Source organism: Cornus florida, unplaced genomic scaffold (assembly GCF_030987335.1).
Source record: "Cornus florida cultivar Cherokee Brave unplaced genomic scaffold, ASM3098733v1 CherokeeBrave_3.0.0_Hap2_Chr09, whole genome shotgun sequence".
Classification (NCBI taxonomy): Eukaryota; Viridiplantae; Streptophyta; class Magnoliopsida; order Cornales; family Cornaceae; genus Cornus; species Cornus florida.
Genome location: NW_026775579.1, coordinates 34,746,125 through 34,769,535, shown reverse-complemented (window position 1 = coordinate 34,769,535; position 23,411 = coordinate 34,746,125). Strand labels below are relative to the sequence as shown.

At 34.1% G+C, this 23,411-nt stretch overlaps 1 protein-coding gene across 6 annotated transcripts; it reads right to left on the bottom strand.

Moving 5' to 3' along the window:
- Positions 1–10,528: 10,528 nt before the first annotated feature.
- Positions 10,529–22,938, bottom strand: LOC132273662 (glutathione S-transferase TCHQD-like). Of its 6 annotated transcripts, none has more exons than XM_059774655.1 (5): positions 22,767–22,938; positions 19,145–19,272; positions 19,014–19,071; positions 11,844–12,154; positions 10,529–11,371 (listed from the first exon to the last, which is right to left on the bottom strand). In XM_059774655.1, the coding sequence occupies exons 4-5, from the start codon at positions 12,050–12,052 to the stop codon at positions 10,777–10,779; spliced, it is 804 nt and encodes a 267-aa protein (XP_059630638.1). In that variant the 5' UTR covers positions 12,053–12,154; positions 19,014–19,071; positions 19,145–19,272; positions 22,767–22,938; the 3' UTR covers positions 10,529–10,776. The 6 variants fall into 6 exon arrangements, with proteins under 6 accessions (XP_059630638.1, XP_059630636.1, XP_059630637.1 ...); XM_059774653.1 differs by lacking the exon at positions 19,014–19,071 and adding an exon at positions 17,702–17,861; XM_059774654.1 differs by lacking the exon at positions 19,014–19,071.
- Between the last annotated feature and the right edge of the window lie 473 nt (positions 22,939–23,411).

Here is a 23,411-nt window from a genome sequence, read left to right as displayed (position 1 = left end):
TGCCATTAATACTGAATTTCAACAGGATTAATATAAAGAATTCAGAAATTGGTATTTCAAAAGTTTTGACCAAAATCAATTACAACTTTTTAAAACCCAATTTTATGACTTTCTACAAGAACGCAAAATGGTTATACCTTTTGTTTCTTGGTTCTACATGACCAATCATTCTCTTGTTAATATCAACATATTGGATGATTTCCTGAAACCATGGACTACATCTGAAGATAAGGTTTTCCACTCTGTCCATCCTCCCCCTGAACATTTAATTCTGAAAAGAATTGACCCTGACAGTGGTGCTAAGGTGGAAACCAAGGCTTATAGCCAACCTAGAATAATTGATTCATCCTGTAATGCTACAAAAAAGGACATTACTCATGTTTACAGGCAGAACAATTATACTAATGTTTGCTTACAAACGATAGGGTCCCAGCTTGGGAGAATGGAAACAGGAATAGACACGGTACTAAATACAATTAATACTAAGTGTATTTCTGTCAAAACTTCTCCTCCAGAAGCTTCCTTATCCACAACATTGGTGAAACCTGCAATTGAAGTTCAAGGCTTCAATCTGACACATCCTAAGAAGAATGAAGAATTTCTTACTCAGAAAATTCAAGGACTTAAAATTCAGACTTTATCCCATGATGAATCTGAAATTGGTTCTGATTCTGAGAATGTGTTACCTCATATTGAGGAAGTTCTCAAGGATCTTGCTCAGTTACCTGAGTTCAACAGAATTGTCTATGATAAGAATATCCACTCAAATACAGCCCCTGCTCCGAGTCGATATTATTATCCCAGACCCACACCTCAAGATATCTTGTATGAAGAAGATTATTTTCATACACAGAAATCTTTTCATGGCAAGACCATTTATGAATGGAACATAGATGGCAAATCTGATTATCAGATTTATGAGGTTATTCATCAAATCCTGATGTATAGCCAAGTTTGTAAAATCAACAACAATACTGACCCAACCATTGCTAAGTTTGTCGTTGCTGGTTTTACAGGAATCCTTAAAGGATGGTGGGATAATGTTCTCACTGACATTCAGAAAGCTGAAATCTTTTCTGCCACCAAGATTGTTAAAGATGAAGCTACTCAACAATCAGGCCCTGCTCCTGATGCGGTTTATACACTCATTACCACTATTATCCAACATTTTGTTGGCCCTGAAGGTGCTAATAGTGAAAGGAGTCGTGAACTTCTACAAAATCTAAGATGTCCATCTTTAACTCATTTTCGGTGGTATAAAGATGTCTTCTTGGCAAAGGTTCTCCAACTCAATGATGCAAATCATGAGCACTGGAAAGCCAAATTTGTCGATGGTTTACCAACCTTCTTTGCTGAAAGAATCAGGAAAAAGCTTAGAGATATGAATAATGGTATCTCTATCCCTTACAGAAACTATACCTATGGTGGATTAGTCAACATTGTAATCCAGGAAGGTCTAGCTCTCTGTAATGATCTGAAGTTACAATCCCAGTTAAAATCCCAAAGATTAACTGGTCGAAAGGAAGTAGGTGAATTTTGTGATCAATTTGCCTACCAGACTCCCTTATCTTATCCCAAACCAAGGAAAAGAAATAAGGTTGAAAAACCTTATAAAAGGAAGTATTCCAAACGAAAGAATTATTCAAAGGAAAAGGATAATTCTAGACAGTATACTAAGCCTAAAAGGAAATATATTCCTAAAGCAAAAGGTAAAGGAAAGCCCAAGGCTGAGGCTAAATGTTTCAAATGTGGACGTATTGGCCACTATGCGAACAAATGCAGAACTAAGGAAAAGCTCAGTAGTCTTCACATAGAAGAGGAACTGAGACTTCAATTAAGTAAATTGTTACTTAATACTAGTTCTTCTGAACCAGAATCATCAAGTGATTACGGCGATGTTGTCATGGAATTACAATCTTCTTCTTCCTCTGAAGCAGAGATTGAAAACCCTAGATGTTCCTGTAATCCTTCGCATGATGATTATTATAAGGCAATTGTTGAGATGAACGGGTTAAGCTTAAATGTTTTAACTTCAACTCAACAATCCTTATTGGATCTTATAGATCATATCCAAGATCCTCAAATCAAGATGAAAGTCTTTGAAATAGGTTCTGCTCTGGCACGATCTAATGAGGATACGGATAATCCAGATTTTCTGCGAGCAGAAAATCATTACAGTATGAAAGAAGTTCTAAGCAGATTAGAACACCAAGGACAAAATTCTCGTCCTGCTAATCTCCCTGATCTTAAAATGGAGATTAATCTTTTAAAAGAAGAAATTCGTCAATTAAAGTCTCGACAGACGTCGATGGATTTGGAAATTACTCTTTTAAAAGCAAAATCTGCAATCCCATCTTCATCATCCAATAATGAAGTTCCTCAATCAGAAGGTACTAATTATCTTCAACTCTTGAATCAAGTTACTTACCAAAAATGGTATATATCTATCAATTTGGTAATTAATCAAGAGTACACAATCACTAATGCAATTGCCTTAGTTGATAGTGGTGCAGACATGAACTGCATACAGGAAGGATTGGTGCCCACTCAATATTTTGAGAAAACCACTCAAGGCCTTACCAGTGCAAGTGGCGGTAAGATGCAGATTAAGTATAAACTTAATCATGTTTTCATTTGTAAAGAAGGTATTTGTCTCCCATTTTCTTTCTTACTCATCAGAAACATGGCACAACAAGTTATTTTGGGCACTCCCTTTTTAGCTTTGATTATGCCAATTGAGAAAATTGATTCTCATGGAATATGCTCTACTTTACATGGTCAGTCAATCACTTTCCAGTTCTTGACCCCACCAGTAAATAAGCATATCAATGCTCTTAAAGATAACATTATCTTTAAGGAAAAACAACTGAATTATTTGCAAAAGGAGGTATCCTCCTTAGCAATTAATCAAAGATTGGTACAGCCCACTGAGCAACAGAAAATTGAGTCACTCCGACAACACTTTCTAAAGGAAATCTGTAGTGAGATTCCTAATGCTTTTTGGTCCAGAAAGAAGCATATTGTTTCTTTACCCTATGTAAAGGGGTTTACCGATAGCATGATTCCTTCTAAAGCTAGTCCCAGCCACATGAAGGCTGACTACTTGGAATTATGTAAGACTGAAATCAGCTCTTTAATGGCTAAGAAGCTTGTCACTACTAGCCACTCCTCCTGGAGTTGCAGAGCTTTTTATGTCAATAAAAATGCTGAAAAAGAACGAGGAATTCCTCGATTGGTTATTGATTATCGACCCCTTAATCTTACTTTAAGTTGGATCCGATACCCAATTCCCAACATCAAAGATCTTCTAGATAGGTTACAATCTGCTGTGATCTTTTCTAAATTTGATCTTAAATCTGGATATTACCAGGTACAAATTGCAGAAGAAGACAGGTACAAGACAGCCTTTTGTGTACCTTTCGGACAGTATGAATGGACAGTGATGCCATTTGGGTTAAAAAATGCTCATTCAGAATTTCAACATATTTTGAATGACATATTTAATCCTTTCACTGAATTTTCTATTGTTTATATTGATGATATTCTTATATACTCAAAATCAATTGATCAGCATTATAAACATTTGAAAATTTTCAAAGATGTCATTTACCGAAGTGGTTTAGTAGTTTCTGCTCCTAAACTCAAATTGTTTTTAACTAAGGTCAGATTTCTTGGTCATGAAATTTGTGATGGGAAAATTAGACCTATTGATCGCAGTATTGAGTTTGCTTCTAAATTTCCTGATGAAATCAAGGATAAAACTCAACTTCAAAGATTTCTGGGTAGCTTGAATTATATTCGAAGTCACTACAGAAATCTTGCACAGGATACAGCAATTTTGTACACCAGGTTAAGGAAATCTCCTTCCCCTTGGACTTTGGATCACACCAAGGCAGTCCAGAAGATTAAACTCAGAGCCAAACAAATTCCTTGCTTAGCTCTAGCCAATTCTTCATGGTTCAAAATTGTGGAAACAGATGCCTCCAATATTGGATACGGTGGTATTCTTAAACAGAAAAATACAACTACAGGAACAGAGGAGCTTGTTCGCTTCACTTCAGGAACTTGGAAAAATGCACAATTAAATTATTCAACCATAAAAAAGGAAATTCTTTCTTTGGTTAAATGCATTTATAAATTCCAAGATGATTTAATCAATCAGAAATTCTTGTTACGCATTGATTGTAGTGCTGCTAAACAAGTACTGGAAAAAGATGTAAAAAATTTAGTTTCCAAACAGATATTTGCTGGTTGGCAAGCTGATTTATCTGCTTTTGATTTTTCTATTGAATATATTAAAGGCAGTTCTAATTCTTTACCTGATTTTCTAACTCGTGAATTTTTGCAGGGTTCATGAATCAGCCCCCCCATGGGCAGGGCCGGGGTAATACTCCAAAGGCTCGTGGCAAAAACAAGGCTAAGGCCAAAGTGGTTATACCACTCACTGATGATCAGTTTCCATATTTGGAGCATGTTGCTGATCTGCTCAAAACTCCTTCCAAAGGAAGCAGCAGTACCCAGCAAAACCAACAGAAACCAACCATGAAAGAGGTTCTTGAACAAGAAACTCCATGGATACCTAATCAAAGGTATATTCAAACAGTATTGGTACTGGATTCTCAAGATGAGCAATGGATGCCAGATCCTTGGGAAGTAAAATCCAGATATTTCCAAACTCAACAATATGCTGCACCGGATGGTCGCCATAGATATATCTATGAAGCCATTCTTACTGAAACTTCCTCTGTGGAAATCAACCACACGAAGCAATTTCCGAATTCCAAAGATAGTCCTCTTACTTATAGTAAAGCTATCTTTAAGAGGCTTATACGGCCTAGTGACTGGGGATTAAATCCCAATTTGCCAAGGAAAATATCTTATGGTCACAGTTACAATTATTGGGATTATATCTCAGCATGGACATATTCGTTCTTTTATCAAAATCCGAAGCATAGGCATTCTTGGTTCTTCAAGATATGTCCTCAATCAGTTAAGGCTGATTTCCCCAACTGGGTTATACCCTGGTGGGCTATATTTGGCCCTGATCTGGATATGTTGCCTGAAACAATTAGTCAATTATATTTGCCATGGCAACAATTTCATCCTCAATTAAGAGGACAGGATAATATTCCTGTAGGGAAATCCACCCTATTGTTCTTTACTGAATTTGGAATTCCTTGGATATGGAAATGGGATTTCCAATGTGGTTATACCACTGACAAGTTACCAGTCCTTCAGAGGATCTTTTATTACCGATGGTGGTCAGGCATGACTCAAGAACCTATCCAGGCCCTCCTCCATCAGATCAGAAAGAAAACACTAGAATATATGGATAAGATTCCAAAGTTAACTATTCCAGAACCTGAAATCTTTAACCCATTTGAACTTGTTAAAGATATGATCAGAAAACAACAACCATTAATTACCGAAGCTGATTTAATGGTTAAATGCATGGATTTCATGAGAAATAAATTTGTTAAATCTTTTGAATCCTCTACCCCTACACTACGAGATGATGCATCCATGGTATCAGTCTCTAGCCAAACCAGTCAAGACGGCAATCAGTTTTCTTGTCTAGCAGGTTATGCTCAAGATCCCAATGAAGATCTTAATTCTGAAGATGAGATCTCAATAGCAGATTATTGGGACTCTCTCACAGGACATTTGAAAGACAGGATGAATCCACCCAAAAAGTAAAGATTCCTCTTATCCTGCCGACAGAAGAAACCAAAGAACTTTTCCCAAAATCTTTGATTCAATAGTATTTCCTTCATCAGATGTCAATTATCCATCAGATAAGGAGACAGCACTTAGTGGTGGGCCGACCGACTGCATTATTCTAGCACACGATCCCATGTACTATGCGGACTTCAAACTGATAATTTCAAGTTCATTTTATGTATAAATAGAGGGCAATGTTTCCCTTCAATGTATCTTTCAATTTTTCTTTTCTCTCTTTTGTAATATTTCTCTGTAATAGCTTGGACGATTAAATAAAGAAAGTTTTCTGTAAGTCTGTTATCTATCGATCCTTTGCACATATTATATTATTATAATATATTATTATAATAACAAACATATTATATTATTATTTGTGCATATATTTATATTATTATTGTGCATATATTTGATATATTTATTGTGCATATATATATGTAGAAGGTTTTAGAGTTTTTCATAGTTGTGTGGTGTAACATAGAGAGTGTTAAAATATTTTTGGAATATGAAGAGTTTTAAAATATTGTGTGGTGTAATAGTGAAGGTTGGAGAAAGTTTACGAGAAAAGATTACATATTTCTTGTATAGTTAATAAAAGTGTTCTCCTTGGTTATTGGTCCCTAGTGTGTGTGAATGCAAGAGAGAGCCACCAGAGCGGTGCTAAAACTCTAGGCCTGATAATACCTTATTTTCACTCAAGGATCCTGAAAATAGATTATGGAATTTGTTATGGTTATAAGTGTATGGAATACAGGAAAAATAGATTATGGAACAACAAACCTCCCTGTTACTTTGTCAATTTTTTTCACATCTATTTACACAACCGAATCCGTATAATTCTCAAATATCATATGTAAGTTGTCGAAATCATGATTAATTTACTAATCAAATTTCAATCCAACCAAATTTGGTATAAAAATTTAAGTTGACACAGAATACTCAAACAATGCAAAAACCATTCAGTTTTTCTCTTTGAAAAAAAAAAAAAAAAACAAAAAACAAATTTTTACTACATCTGATTTAAACTCAAAAAATTAAAAAAAAAATAAAAATTAAAAAAAAAAATTGAAAAACATATATAGAAGGTAATAGAGATGGGGTGGCTCAGATTGGGCTTTGATCAGACATTGGGCCACACCGCAACGGCTGCAACTGCAGTTGCCCAGTGAAAGAAAGAAACAATTTTTCACAGACCCTCAGAGTTGCCTCGCCAATATACGATCTAGCGTCCGATTTATACAAATACATAATAAAATATCATCACAGCCTCACCATACAGTTTTATAGAGAGAGAGATTTTTTTATATATATTTAAAAACAGAAATAGAAGTTATAGAAAAAAAAAAATTTGTTTTGCTGAAATAAAATGTAGATTACGTCGATTACCTCAAAATTATTTTAGATTGGGCTTTAATCAGACATTGTGCCACACCGCAATGGCTGCAACAACAGTTGCCCAGCAAAAGAAAGAAACAATCTTTCACAGACCCTCTGAGTTGCCTCGACAATATACGATCTAGCCTCCGATTTATACAAATACATAATAATATATCATCACAGCCTCACCATACAGTTTTAGAGAGAGAGAAAGAGAGATTCAATTTATTATTTATATATATATTTAGAAAAAAGAACAAGAAAAGAAAAGAAGGGTTGTTGATTTAACGGTCACTGGTTTGTTTCAAATCATCGGCTCTGTGGATGATATGATCATGTCAATCATCATCATTTGACAGAGGGGCAACCACCCTTTGAAACTCCCCATCTCTCTGTGCAGCGAGCCTCATTCTTAAACTAATGAGTTTTGAAACCCTTGCCCTTTACCTTTGCCCTCTATTTGAATTGCCCTTGGTTTGCTTTGTTCCCTGTTTTACCCCTTGTATTTGGTAGGTCCAGGTCAGGGAGCTGGGTGTTTCTGTCATTTTGCAAGTGGAAACCAGTCTGCTCGCTAAGAGCACCCGTATTGGACTCGCTGAACCCATTTCTGCGAGCCCAATCTTCTTATTCCGCCAATCTTGGGCCTGTGCATGCGGGCCCAAAACCATTTTTTTTTTATAAAAATTTGGCAAAAAAAAAAAATTTTGAGGTTAATTTGAGTACTGTGCAACACATCTAAGGGCCTGTTTGGCTAGAAAAATTATCAATTTTTTTTTTTTTTTTTTTCAGCATAACACTGAAATTAAGCTTAAATCTTACCGGAGCAGTGTGGAGGTGGAGCTTTGCATGGTGTCTCGAAAATTTAGTAAGAGCAAAGACGTCGATACCGCATTTGGCTAAGAGGGAGTGCCGATATCCGTTCTGTTATTAAAAATAATTTTAAAAAGTTAAATATAATAGTTAAAATGATATACGTAAAAAAAAGATTGAACAGAAAATTCATGTATTGGTCATATGAGATTAAGGCAAGGACGAGACGATGATAATTTTAGAGAAAAATTATCTTTTACCATCTAGCTAATGTCCTCGTAATCCATGTCATTATTGGAAGTTTTATTTTTACATAAACAATTGACATAGTTAACTAACTAGGTTGACGCATGCACTTTTTCCTTAGGCACTGTTTGTTTAGATAGAAATAAACAAGAAAAGAAGAGAAATAAAAAATGAAAGAAAAGTGATTTTATAGCAAGCATTTGGTTAGCATAAAAATTTATTCAGGAAAATTATACGAAAGTATTAATTTGTTAGTTTGAATAGTATGAAAATAAAAAGAAAGTAATTATGCATACCAAAATTATCCATATAATTTTAAATACTAAAAAATAAATGAATTTGTGTTCGATGATGTCTATTTTTAGCAAAGTTTTAGTAAAATGATGAATTATTAAATTTAATAATATAATTATTTATATTCATTTATATTGTTTAAATTAAAGCAATACTTCAAGACTTCTTAGTAGAAGTAGAACTAACTATTAATTTAAGAGAAACAAAGAAACTTAAAAATGCAAAAATAAAAAATTGGGCTATTGGGCTTTCAACCAGAGAGCACAAAAAGAGCCTAATGTATATTATTCTCTGTATATATAATAGAGGTGTGTGTATATATATATATTAGATACAGTGTATATACTTGGAACAAAAAGAAATCCTCCAAACAGTATTGCAAGAGAACATATTTAGAGAGAACTTGCCTCTTTGAAACTCAGTTAAAAAAAAAAAAGAAGTTGGTTATTTTACATGATTCCGTTGTTGGATAAAATAAGAACGTCAAATAAAAAATAGTTTTTACTAAAAAAATATTATTTTCGGGTGCAGGAAACTATATTTTCTATTAAGATTCTTTTTCTATCTATCCAAATTCTAAAAAAATTTAAAAATTTTCTCTGTACTTTCTTTTCTAGTTGATTCATCTAACCAAGCGAAGCCTTAGTTTCTTTCATTTCTCTCATTTCCAATGATTTTCTTTGTGCTCATAACACAATTGATCATTTATAAGTTCTCAAGGGTGCCAAGCATAAGGGTTTCTTAAAGATTAATCAAATATTAGTTGTCAAACAGATATCTTTTTGTTATTACCATCTTTTGAGATGTTGGGTTGCGTGAAATTAGTTTCTTGAAAAAAAAAAAAAAAAAAAAAATTAATCCAAATTTTAAACAAATTTTTTTTTTGCCAATCCAAAACTCCAATTTCATCGAAGTAATATAGCCATATTTTAATCACTCATTACTTAATTGTCAATAAAAATGTGTGTTTTTTTTTTGGAGTTGCACAAGTACTCACACATTTAACAAATTGCCCAGTACAGGGCTCCAACAGCCCCTCATGTCATACCATTAGGCTCATGGTGAGTTCATGTTTTTCGCCTTAAAAAATAATAATAATAATAATAATAATAATAATAATAAATAAAAAAAGAGCCGTTGAGAAGAAAGAGGTTTCAAATGTCTTAACTCACCCATTCGAATAGAGAGGATTGACTGTACATTCGAATTATCTCAAATACTTTCACAAATTGCAAAATTTTCCTTTTTGAATCAAGCATAAAACAACAACTAAGACAACTGACCTAGTGGTATTTTATTCCTTTTTAAGCAGAAAGTAGAGCATTCAGGTCCCTTGAGAGTTTATTTGCCAAGAAAAAATTTTAAAGTAAAAAATTAAAAATAAAATTAAAAATTAAAAATAAAATAAAATAATAAAATAAAATAAAATAACACTAAGGTAACACTGGTCAACCTTCTTTCATACCAAACAACTTTCTATTTTCTGAAGAATTGGAGTTGCCTATCTTTAAGATTTCCATTCAAAAGTTCTCATGTGTCTCCACACTCCTTCAAGGCCTCCAAAAACTAAATGTTGTTTTAAATGAACTGAACATAGATTGGTTGGTTCCTTCGAGTCCCTAAACTGGATCAACTTCTAACCTGATCAGACAGTCCTGAACCTAATCAAGTTTCACAGTTTTCCAAGCAGCCATAACCAAAAACTTGAATTTGTTCATGGAAAGACCTACTCCACAGACTAGAAACACGCTATTACTCCAGCCTAACATTCAGTCAAATCCTATTAAATGACCTAAAATAAACACAGAGCAAGAACAAGTTGTCAGAAATGCTGTACATTGTTTGTTTTTCTAAGTTATTTTTTAGCTCGGGATAAAATTCTCTATTTGTTCGTATCTCGAATATTGTTACAAGAATCCTTCTCTTGAACAGACTGAAATTGGCAACTGCTAGACTTCCAAATCCGTAAAAGGTTTACCTGGGCAATGTATCCAACAAGCGAAATCATATGTAGAATAGACATTGGCAGAGTATGCGCGGAATTTATGGACTCCTTTCTGCACCTAGTTACAAGTAACAAACATGATTGATAAGATTAGACATAACTATTAGCAAAATTTCAATCTTATTGTTCTACAAAGAGAAGAAGAACATAGGTGAGAAAACCGATTCCCTCATCCCTCACCAACCCCAGAAACAAAGGCCAACAAAGAAAAAGACACATTTGTACCTTACTCTACACAATTGAATTACCTCCCTAGTATACAAGTCAGATTTCCTTTCCCCTACATTCATGCATACCCTAGGTAAATAAACCGTTTGTATTCTTGATCAATATCTTTTCAGCAGATTTCTAAGGCGTACCAAGCACCAGGTTTTTAAAAGAGTTTTATACTTCTTCCAGCCATTAAAGTACCTCCCAATCACCTTCTTATAACTAGGTCTCTGCTGCACAGAATTCCAATACTCAGCAATATTTGGCCGGCTATTAATATACTCATCTTCCAAATTCAAGATTACTAATCGAGCCAGCACAGGAATGAACATCACATCTGCCATGGTGAACTCTTCCCCAACCAAATATGATGTTTCACCAAGTCTTGTTTCCACATCATCAAGAAGCCTTACCAGGTGTTCCTTGCTTCGTTTCAGAACCTCTGGGTTTCTCAACTTCTCTTCTATCTCATATTCATCTCTTAGCTTACGGTGGTAAGCACTTGCTAGATCAGGAGACTCAGCCATCCGAGCAATTACCACTCGCCTTATGAATTTGGAAATGAAAATACGATACTTGTCAGGGGTGTGTGAGAGCGTGAAGAACTTGGGGTTCCAGTCTTGTATCTTATTCATCCATTCCACAACTTCTCCGCTACTAAGGGGGATGTTATTGCCGCCCGAAGAGACAACTGCAATTCTTTCTATATACCTGTAAAATTCTAAATAACTTTAGATTTTTCCTTTGTCAACTGTTAAAAGGGTGTTTGTAAGCAATTTCAAGAATGTATGGCTTCTTACACCCCCTTGAAAAAAGTTGGGGTTATAAACTTCTGCTTACAGTTCTATGACATTTTTTGTTTCGCTTTCATGCACATTTCTAAATCATGCAAATTATAATAAACTCAATGTCATCATTAAAACTAATTCTAATAGAGTAGAGAGCATTTGCTTATGTAGAAATACTACTTAAGGCCAAAATTTTGGGAGTTCAAAAGAATATATTGAATTGAAGCTTATTACATATTTCCATAACTTACTATTTTTTTCTAAAAGATATTAAATAAGGTAATAGAGATCATTATTAGTGGCCATCCACCGGCCACTCAAGTTTAAAGTTGCTTCTGAGCACAGATAAAATTCTAGAGAAAAGAAACAAATGAAGCTAAGTAGAGGAGACGTACTGGATTATATCTATTGTGTTGAATATTATATGGGAACCATTCTGGAAAACGGGAAGTTTAGCAGTTGGGTTCATCCGGAAGAATGACAAGTTCATGTTCTTGCCCGTGATAGGATTGACATGGTACGACGTATAATCAATGCCCCTTTCTTCCAAAGCAAGCCTCACCTTTTGGCTGTCCAGGGAATATGGGTGATGATAAAGCTGCATAGTTTTAGTAACATGAACTCTCGAGATATATTACTGGCAGTGAATCAAATTCCAAGCTCTAGCAGATGGGGATCCATAAAAGAGAATATGTTGGGTCAGCACCTGAATGGAACAGAAGGGGCTGATAAGACTTCTATGTTATCAAATCCAATTCGTAATAAATAACTTAAACACCATGCATGTGTGAGGTTGCTGGCTAAGCCAAGAGCACAAAAGACAATTAATGATGAAAGAGAGAGAGAGAGATAAGAGGCTGAATTTCAACGGTATTAAATAATGCAGAAGAGGTAAACTAGAAAAACTAGTGGCCACAGTAACCCTGCTACTTGTGAACAGTAACCACTCGGCACTACAACATTGTATTAAAAAAAAATATTACAATTAGAAATCACCACTACAAATTCTGTTGCTGTCATATTGAACATCAAAAATCATTACATACAAATACTAATTAATAATAATACTGAAAAAGAGAAAAAAAGGAACAATTATATACTTGTGTGCTGCCAATCCACAGGTTGTATCCAAGTTGATCTTTGCAAGAGAGACAGATACATGTGTACAGAGAGCAAGAAAGAGGAAGAAGGAATCTAGAGAGAAATCTGCTCATATGTGATTTAATACTTCATCTAAGAAGCACGGACACAGACACAGACACAGACACAGGACACGGGACACGGATACAACACAACACGGGCACGGCGACATGGCAAATCCTAAAAAATTAGGACACGGATACGGCGAGGACACAGCGAATAATATATATATATATATATATATATATATATATATATATATTTATATATGCGATGTAGTACTTTAAAAATCAATTGTTTTACTATTTTTCATCAACCTCACAATGAAAAAAATACACAAGTCATAACTAATGAACTATAAGAGAACAAAGTCACTAAATCATAAACCAAATAAAAAACAAGACATTTGAATGATAACTTTTTATCATTTAATCATCATTGCAACTTTACTCCAAATACAATAGCATACTCATAACATTTGTGATTGTTTAACCATAGTTACAGCAGTCAGCAAAAGAAAGAACAGCAGTCAACGACTCAGTAAAGAAAGAATGAAATAAATTCATATGTTTTACAAGTCAGTAAGTCACATACTCACAGCAGCTGAAATTAAATCAAGAATTAATTCATATTTCATCACAAGTCACGTGCAACAGCTGAAATTATATCAAGAATGAAGAAGAGGAAAACAAATTCATCAAAAAAAGAGGAAAATGAAAAAAAAAAAACAAAAAAAAAAGACACGTGTGTCGGACCCCCCAAATAGGACACACGGACACACTGCAATGGCGTGTCTGCGCAGTGTCCGAAAATTCCAAAAAAAAAAAATCCCAGACACAGATTTTGGCACACGTGTCAGACACAGATTCTTCGCCATTTTAGGCATGTCGGTACCAGATCCGCTTAAGCTGAAGTGCACTGTGGTTCCAACAGGGTGAGCCTGCTATAATGTGATCGAAGGACACAGGTTCAAAATATAGATCCTAATAGTCATAATTCTCATCAAGCAAACAAATTTCCTGGGATAACATTAACTCAATTAAATTGAAACAAAGTTTCAATAATGCCCAAAGGATAATATAATTTCTGGTGTTATAAATGATAACAATAGATGTGAGAGACTCAGTTCTTTCTATATGTCACCAACCATATCCCTTATTAATTGTTTCTTTTTTTCAAATGAAGTTCCCACATTCAAGTCAAACAACTATAAGGTTTTTTTGAGGTGCCAGCTAATTTGGAAGAGAGGGAATCTGAAGGTATAATTTTTGCCTTTCCACTAAATTGTTGCATGGATACCAACCTAGAGTGAAGCATTGACATATGGAGACGTATAGGGTAAATCACGGTTGTCAAAATCGCGATCCTGGATTGTAGAATCGCACGATTCTACAATCCCACCAACCCAAAATGAGTCCACTCGTATAGAAATCATTCCCCTGTGCAGAATCGTAGTAGAATCGTGTAGAATCGTAGTAGAATCGCAAGATTCTACAAGATTCTGACATTTTTTTGTTTGGGCTTACTTTTTTGTTGTCCTAGTTCACTTCTTATAAGTGTTGGGTTCCCTAAATAAGAAAGGTCCACAGTTTTGGGGCCCAAAAAAAGTCCATATAAATAAGAAAAAAACACTATTTAGCCCTAATCCCCAATTTTTTTTTTTTTTTTTTCTTTTTTTTTTAAGCATGAAGAATGGACTCTTTAATTCGGTTCTGTTCTTTACTTCTTTACATTATGTTTTGTAACTATGTTTAGTTCATTTTCTATTTTATTTGTGTTCTCTTCTTTTAAGGGAGCTTATTGGAAGTTTGGATTAGGATTTGGGATTTGTGAACTTATGTTATGGATTTGTATTCAAACCTTCATCTTCTCACACACAACTTCACAACTTACAAATTGCATAGTTGTCAAGAGAGCTCTACCTTTTGAGCTACATTCTCTTTTATATTATATTTGAACTTTCGAATGGTACATTTTTTTTTTTTTTTTGGGCCTTATTCTTGCTATATTTTACACATTATATTGTTTAAGAAGTTAGTTTGAATTATTTTTTTTACTAGTTGGTAGAATCTTACGATTCTCGTTCCGATTCTACGGAACCCAAAACGATTCTACATAGAATCCTGATTTTAACAACCTTGGGGTAAATCAGTCCCCTCCAGACTTGAAGCCTTTGTGGATCATCACTTAGGACGATTAAGCTAACTCATTTAGTGGGTTTCTTTCTTCTTCACAAATTCAAAACTAATATATGATATGATTTTGAGAACTCTCCTCTGTGAGCATTAATCACTCACCTTTAAGACCACAAATTATGGCTAGTGACCACATACTGCTATTTTATTCAAAAAGAGGAATGACTTGTCAAAAAAAATCAAATAGAGGAATGGCCTAGGTAGTGATTGGATTCACGATTCTTCTCAGGTTCATATAGTGGGTATGAGCAAAAAAAGAAAAAGGAAATGAGTGTTTCTTAATCAGGAGCTTTGTAAAGCATTAAAAGTACAATCTAAGATAAATTTAAGGAGAGCTTCGCAGTGCAGACCGTTGCTTAACAAAATATGTGATGGTGACCACTCATCTTCAAGGGTCCTTTTTGGTCAGTAGGACTTAGGTTGGCAAGTTTCATAGAACAAAACTGGAGTCTATAACTTTTGTTTTAATTTCTAATTTAGATTAGAAATTTTTAGCGTTTGTTTTAATTTCTAATTTAGATTAGAAAATTTTAGCGTTAGTTGTCACCTCCTACTCATGGTTGAAGAAGGAAATTGAAGCAACAGTCAAGTATATATGTGTAACCTTCTTCCACAAGAATTAAAAGGTAAATTGACACATTAATGCACTCACCAGATTAGGTTAGGGTTCATGCATAGATTATATGTTTCAAAGTCTCAAAATATGCATAAAGGTATTTTTGGAAACTTTTTATTCTAACAGTAAACTTTGATTTATGGAGAACCACTGGAGTGGCATCAAATGATCAAACACCATGAAAAGTCAGTATTCTTTTAGAATTAAAAACACAACCAACCCAATTCTCGTTATACTTATATTTTGCCTACAAATATACCAGGGTAGGACAGAATACAACACAACTCATAAATCTAGGGGACCTGCAGAGAGAGCTTAATTGTAATTTCTAGAGTTGCATTATTATTATTATTATTTTTTCTTACATCATTCTTAGAATTGATGAGTGTTCTTCATTGTGTGTCAACATCTATCGATACAACAACAGAAGAGTTCAACATAATATTCAATCCATTCGGTCAGAGATTGAACTGGACGACTAGTGGCTAAGACTAGTAGCAGTGGTGGAGAAGCAGATTCATGAGAAGCAAAAACTGCTGACTAGCAGATTGTGTGCCTGGAGACTCTAGGAAAGTTTGGGAATGGATCTGTGTCAAGGTAACTAGGGTTTCCTAGAATATTAGGAATCAGTCAACCTGGGTTGTAACCCTTCTTTCTCATAGTAGATTCAGTTTTCTAGGATTAGGTGATTTTCCCATTTGAGTTTTCCACATAAAATTCTCTGTGTTCATTATTTTTATTGCTTTATTTGTTTATTATTGCATGCATGAAGGATAGATTGAGTGATTTTAATTTTCTGTTATGAATTGAATTTCAAAGAGGGCAGCCCTTGGCGCAACGGTAAGGTTGCTCCATTGTGACCTAGACGTCACAGATTCAAAAAGGGAAGCAGCCTCTTTGTATGCTGAGGTAAGACTGCATACATCTAATCATCCCTAGACCTGCAATGGTGGGAACCTCGTGCACTACGCTGGCCCTTTTTCTTTTAATTGAAAAGGTTTTGTTAGCTGTTGAAAATGGTTGGGCTCTTCCTACTAAAGATGGAATCCAAAATCCCATGATAGATTAAATATAGGAGGAATTTTGCAGAGGCAAATTATAAAACTAAAGCTTTAAACACTATCTTTGCTGATGAGACCCCTACCAGATTTAGTAGAATTACGAAGTGCACTATTGCCAAGGAAATTTGGCAAATTTTAAGAAAAGTACACGTAAGGCACTACCCCTGCTCAAAATTTCTATACTTCAATGCTGACCAATAAGTTTAAAAATCTTACGATCAAAGAACAAGAAACGTTTGATGCATACTATATTAAGATCAATGACATTGCTAATGGTAGAACTATGTTAGGCGAAGCTATTCCAGAAATCAAGGCGGTCAGAAAAATTCTCAAGTCTCTACGTCAACGATTCAACCTATGGTCACTGTCATAGAAGAAAGCAAAGACAGAGATAATATTTAACGTAGTTGGTTCACTAAGCTTCTCTCCTCCTGCAAAGAGCCAGGGAATAGCACTTAAAGCAATAAGGGAAAAGTCTAGTGAAAACTCAAGTAGTGAGACTGAGGAAGAGATAGGTGCACTTACTAGAAAGTTAAAAAAATGAAAAAATCAAAATTTAATGCCAAATCTAGTAAGAAAGGAATTTAAGAAGATACTAAGAAAGATAAGAAGAAACATTCTAAAGGAGTCAGTTGGTGGAATTGCAGTGAGAAAGGGCATGTTCTAGGTGAGTGTCCTAAAAAGTCTAAAGGAAATAGGAAAAACAAAAAGGAAGGCCAAAGGCCACTCTTTGATTCCTCTAAATCGAAGAACGATAATTCTTCTTGTGAGAGTGATAAGGTGTCACAAGTTGCTTTGGTAGCAATTGTTGATCCTCCGAATACCTGGAGAGAAAAACTAGTGATCTAGAGAATGAAACCACATGGTTTTACTGGGAGTGAGTACGAAAAGGATGATGAAGATACTAATAAACTTCAGTCAGCCTTCAATGATTTATCTGAGAAAACAATTCAAGCAAAGTTAAATAAAACCTTGGAAGGATAAAATTAAAAAACTTGAAAACACATTCGAAGAGAATAAGAAAGAGAAGGCTAAGAATTTCTCTTTAATTAATGAGCTTAAGAATGAGAAAAATAACATGCTTAATAAGATAAAATTCTTTGAACAAAAAGCTAGTGAAGCTTTAAATCTTAAATCAGTGTATTTGAAGGAAATTGAAGACTTAGAGAAAGAGTTAAAGAATCTAAAGATATAACTTCTAAGTTGACAGATAGTATACAAAATTTGGATAAGCTACTCACTATAGGAAAGTCTTCGAGTGACAAAGCTGGTTTAAGGTAACCACATGCTTCCACTTCTAAAGTTGTTTTACCCACTCCCCTGGCATTAGTAAACCAAAACAAGTTTCTAATCCACCTCCGAAGAATGAAAACAAGCAATCTAGAACTCCCCAAATTCTTCCTAAAAATAACGAGAAGAAAGTTGTTCACACTCAAAGAAAATTTAATCTCCCACTTTATACTGTTCTTATTGCGATAAAATAGGATTTATTGCAATCAGCGTATGAGAATGTTGAAAATAAATGATATTGCAACAATATGAAATATCATAACACACAAAACAATGGTAATCAAAGAAGGGTAAACAATAAGAAGAATGGTAGGAAGAACAAGAAGAAGAAGAATCAAGGTAATAAGTCTCCTAAAAATACTCAAAAATCTAAATAATACTTCTTCTTTGAAAGTTTATTCTGTCTGGATGAGTAAGGAAGACTTGAAGAGTTTTATTAAAATTCCTTTAGATTCCTTGGCATCAAAACCCTGAAAAATTAGTGATTTATGAAGTAAGGAACATAGCCTTAGGATAATTACATTGCAAATTATTAAAACCTACGACTATATGATGATATATGTATTTATTACTTTAGTGTACTTATATTTATTTAGCATTAGTTTAATAATGCCTTATTTCATGAGAATCATGATAAAGGTTTAAATCAATTTTAAACATGTAGGACACAAAATTTCTAGATTGAAGTCTAGATAATTATAAAAGTTTAATAATTTTGAAGTAAAAGTTGGTTTATTTACTTTTGGTTAGTGGTTGATTCAATGAATCATTCACAAACACACTAACTCACACCCAAATGTACACATGAATAATGTGTGACTTAAACTTCAATAAAGATTAACTCATCGAATTAGAAGGCTTTTGATATGTGTTGAGTATAAAAATATATAAAAAAATGTTGTGTATATATATAAAGGCATGTTTTTCATGAAAAGAGCTACCTATGGGATTTGCGCGGCTCTCTATCAAAGCCTCGAGTTCCAGACCATACTTTCAGGTCCAAATTCTAAATAACTTGAGATGAAGTCTTACAAGAGAAACGAGATCTCATGTTTGGAAAATGATCCATTCAATATACACACAATTCCTAAATATCTGTAACTTCAATTTGGAGACGAAACCTCTCACCTCTTGCATCATATCACTATCTTCGATGTTTTCCTAATAATTTTTTAAATATTCTTAGTTGTTTAGTAAGAAAATCGTTATAATGCTTTTTTTTATACACACGGCAATAACTGACATAAAAGGAAAGAAGATTACCAGATGAAGTAACAAAAATTAAACCAAGAATAGAATCTATGTTGCTCGTGGAGTAACTCTGCGGGTAACAGGTCAAGAACAAGATTTCATAAGTACCAAAAAATCAACAAAAAAGACCAGTGAACAAATACCTTTTGCCATCTATCAGATTATCTGAGTTCAATCAAGTCAAAACCATTTAAGACATAGTTGGATTGTGAGGTTTCAAGAATGCTGAGCAAAAATTAGAACACACAGATTCATGATGACAATCTTTTATCTGCATAACAACAATACAGTGAAGTATTTATTGGAAAATAGAGTAGACAACAAGAGAAAAATCTGAGACACGTGTATAGGATACATCTTAATTTTTAGAAAGCAAGTGATACAAATAAAAGGAACCCAAACAGCCACTTCCCAGAAATGGACAATATTGTCTACTATTGAAGGATTTAAATATTAAAGTGGCACCCTCTCTAACAGCTTAAGCTTTTAGAGTAGATGGTTGTTAACATGGTATCAGAGCTAAAGGTCTCGTGTTCAAACCTCACTGTCACCCTAATTAAAAAACACTACAACTTAGCATTCAGAAACCTAAATGCTATCCCGGAATATACTAGTGAACTTAGGAAAAACAAAAAACTCATAAAATGTGAGCCAAAAAATAGGCTTGAAATATCTGTTCAAGATGGAAATCATCCAAATGTCATAGGACACGTTCAAAGTGGCAAAATCCAATCTATGATCCTAGAAAAGGAAAATTTGTTGTCAGTTTCTTCAGAAATAGCATACTCACACTCTAAAATCACACTAACTGCTGCTAATTCACCGCATAAAACTTGCCAAAGTGAATTACTGATTAATCGATATCAACCACTGTCTTCTTCCCTTACTTAAAGATAAAACCACTTTAACTCCACTTTTTCATAGTTCTTGTAAAATTTATAAGAACCAAAAAAGAGATAACATGCTAATGCTGATCCATCCTCATCTTTACTTTTGCAGAAAAGGTTAAACGTAAAGTTCTTGTGCAGAAAAGGTTAAACACAAGGCTGATAATATTAATGATCAATCGGTTGTTACTTGGCAGTAAAGGCCTAAGAAATGACATGGCAATCAAATAGGTATCTTTTACACCCCTTGACGAGTGTAGAAAATCACTTGAAGAATTGCTTTCTAGTGTCAATTATATCTTCAAGTTGCACAAGTGAATGGGTCCAGAGTAAGTGTGTGTTAATGTGTGAATGTTTTTTCAACAACGTAGCTCCATAAAAAATTAAAATTAAAATTAAAAAAGAGAGAAAATGAGAAGGAATAAAACATCATAACAAGAGACTAACACTTGCTTTTATAGAATAATTCAACTTGTTACAACCATCACTTGAACCCAATCAAAAAGTGAACTTTTAAACACCAATAAGAATTTAATAAGCAAACATACAAACCACAATGTAACTCGGATTACAATTTTAAGACCATATTACTCCAAAACCCAAAATAACAGTTAATTGCTCTCAGAATTTGCAACCAGATCTCCCAGAAACCCTCAATATCACAAAGGTTCAAGAATCACAGTCAAATCTAACGACACAATCTACCCATTTTGCAGAAGTAATTCAACCCAACATCTATGATCCAACGAACTAATCATCACATTATAAACTACTTGGTTCAGAGAAAGTAATTAATCAAAGAGATGTCGATTAAAGCATAGTTAATTAAAATTAAGAAGAAATTTCCAGGAGGCTTACCAGAAAATGGGAGGTTAGAATTGGGTTTTTTTCTGTTTTCCTGGGATTTGTGGGTTTTCGGAGATTTGGGTGACGCAAGACAGAATAAAGCAAACCTTTTGGTGGACAACGATGAAAAAAGTTTTACTGTATAATTTATGTGCATTGTGTGTGAGAGAGAGAGGGGAATCCAGAAAAGGTGAACTCCTCTAAAATGGTACGTCAAACAGCATGTAGAAGCACTAGCTCGAGTGCAAAGACTGATTATATTTGCCGGCTGCAACTTACACGTGTCCATGTCAGAAAACTTCTGCCAATAGGAGCAAGATTTTCGAAGCAAATATTTAAAATTTAGAAACTTAACCGTCTAATCAATAGGGATAGAAAATAATAATACAAATAAAAAGGATAACAGCATTCCACAACTAAATAACTAAAATCAATGTGAATTAAAATAATACATAGTAATGAAATTTGATAAAGAAGAGATGGTATCAGGTTAAGTTCATGTGAAGATGAATCATTCACTAATCACATCATATGATTAGTCTAAACTTTGGCATTGCTCTTTGTCTCAGTTAAATGCTAATGCTGATCCAACCTCGTCTTTACTTTTGCAGAAAAGGTTAAACGCAAGGCTGATAATATTAAAGATCAATCGGTGGTTACTTGGCAGTTAAGGCCTAAGAAATGACACACCAATCAAATGGGTATCTTTTGTTAGTATTTCTCAAATTAATCATAGTGCTTTTGTTCGAGGTAGAGTTATGAAGAGATCCTTGTTCGAGGTGGAGCTATGGAGAAGCACGTAAAGATTGAATTTTAAGCCAAGGTGGAGATTGTTGGGTTTGTGACTCAAAATTTGTGTGTAGAAAATTGGTTTCCTTTTTCATTTTGGAAGGTTAAAATTTGTGGAAGAAATTATATCCCATTAAGTTTCTATTTTAGAGTTGAGATTGATATGGTAACTCCTTGTATGCAAGTTGTGGAATACTTATTCAACAAGGAATTGGGTTAGAAGACTCTATAAATAGAGATGGGTATGAGAGGTTTAGAAAGAGAGAAGGGAGAGAAAGAAAATATGTAAGGGGTTTAAGGGTGAGTGTTATGAGGAGAGGGAAGAGTATATATAATTCCTGAGTGTATACATGTAGCCTCAAAAGAGATGATGAGTGAGTGAGTGGGATTTTGACATGTGGTTGTATATTCTCTTCCTTGATTCATAATAGTGAAATCTCTCTCTCCCATGGACGTAACCTAGAGTTGAGTGAACCATGTAAAATATTGGGTTGTGTGTTGATGTGTATGATTGTTATCTCTATATATGCTTATGCTAATGTGATGTGATGATGCTTCCGCTGTGTGTGATGAAGGAGGGATTTAAATCTTAACAACAGCCACCCGTTGAGTCCGTTGAGTGGGTTGAAGGGACTTAATTTTCCCCAACATCTTTTACACCCCTTGACGAGTGTAGAAAATCACTTGAAGAATTGCTTTCTAGTGTCAATTATATCTTCAAGTTGCCCGAGTGAATAGGTCCAGAGTAAGTGTGTGCGCTAATGTGTTTAAAAAAAAAAAATGAGACTAACACTTTTTTTTATTTTAGCCAAATCAACTGCAAATAGGAATGGTAAATAACAAAATAATTCAACTTGTTACAAACATCACTTGAACCCAATCAAAAAGTGAACTTTTAAACACCAAAAAGAATTTAAAAAGCAAATATACAAGCCACAATGTAACTCAGATTACAATTTTAAGACTATATTACTCCAAAACCCAATATAGCAGTTAATTGCTCTCGGAATTTGCAACCAAAACTCCCAGGAACTCCCAATATCACAAACATTCAGAATCACACTTAAACCTAACAACATGATCTACCCAATTTGCAGAAGTAATTCAACGTAACATCTATGATCCAACAAACTAAACAACACATTATAAACTACGTGAATAAAGTAAAAAATTCTATAATCAAAGATATGTCGATTAAAGCATATTTAATTAAAATTAAGAAGAAATTTCCAGGAGGGCTTACCAGAAAATGAGAGGTTAGAACTGGGGTTTTCTTTCTGTTTACTGAGATTTGTGGGTTTTCGGAGATTTGATAGACGCAGGAAAGAATAAAGCAAACCTTTCAGTGGACGACGATGAAAAAGGTTTTACTGTATAAATTATGTGCGTTTGTGTGTGTGGGGGAGAGAAAGAAGAATCCAGAAAAGGTGAACTACTTTCAAAATGGTAAGTCCAAATAGCATGTAGAAGCACTCGCTCGAGTGCAAAACTGAACATACTCGCCGACTGCAATTTACACGTGTCCATGTCAGAATACTTCTGCCAATAGGGGAAAGATTTTCGAAACACTTAGAAAAAATATTTAAAAACTTAACTGTCTAATCAATAGGGATAAAAAAATAAGGACTAATTTCAAAAAAACCCACTATTTTCAAATTTTAATCATAAATCTCCAATCTATTTTAAAAAATCCATCAGAGCATTTCCAGTGATATGTTAAAAAATATTTCTAGCGATATGTTAAAAAATATTTTGTGTAAAATATACACTGCTACATAAGAATTGTAAATTTTTTTCATCTCCAACGGTCTATTAGTATACACTGCCACATCAACAATGTGTAAATGGGTTGTGTATTAATACACAACCCTTTTACACGGCCACGTAA

Bases quoted from the DNA above. Each gene is read 5' to 3' on its own strand.
- LOC132273662 (XM_059774655.1), bottom strand. From the start codon at position 12,052: ATGCAGCTTTATCATCACCCATATTCCCTGGACAGCCAAAAGGTGAGG. The intron at 11,372-11,843 runs GTACGTCTCCTC...AGAATTTTACAG, and splicing joins AACACAATAGATATAATCCA to GTATATAGAAAGAATTGCAG.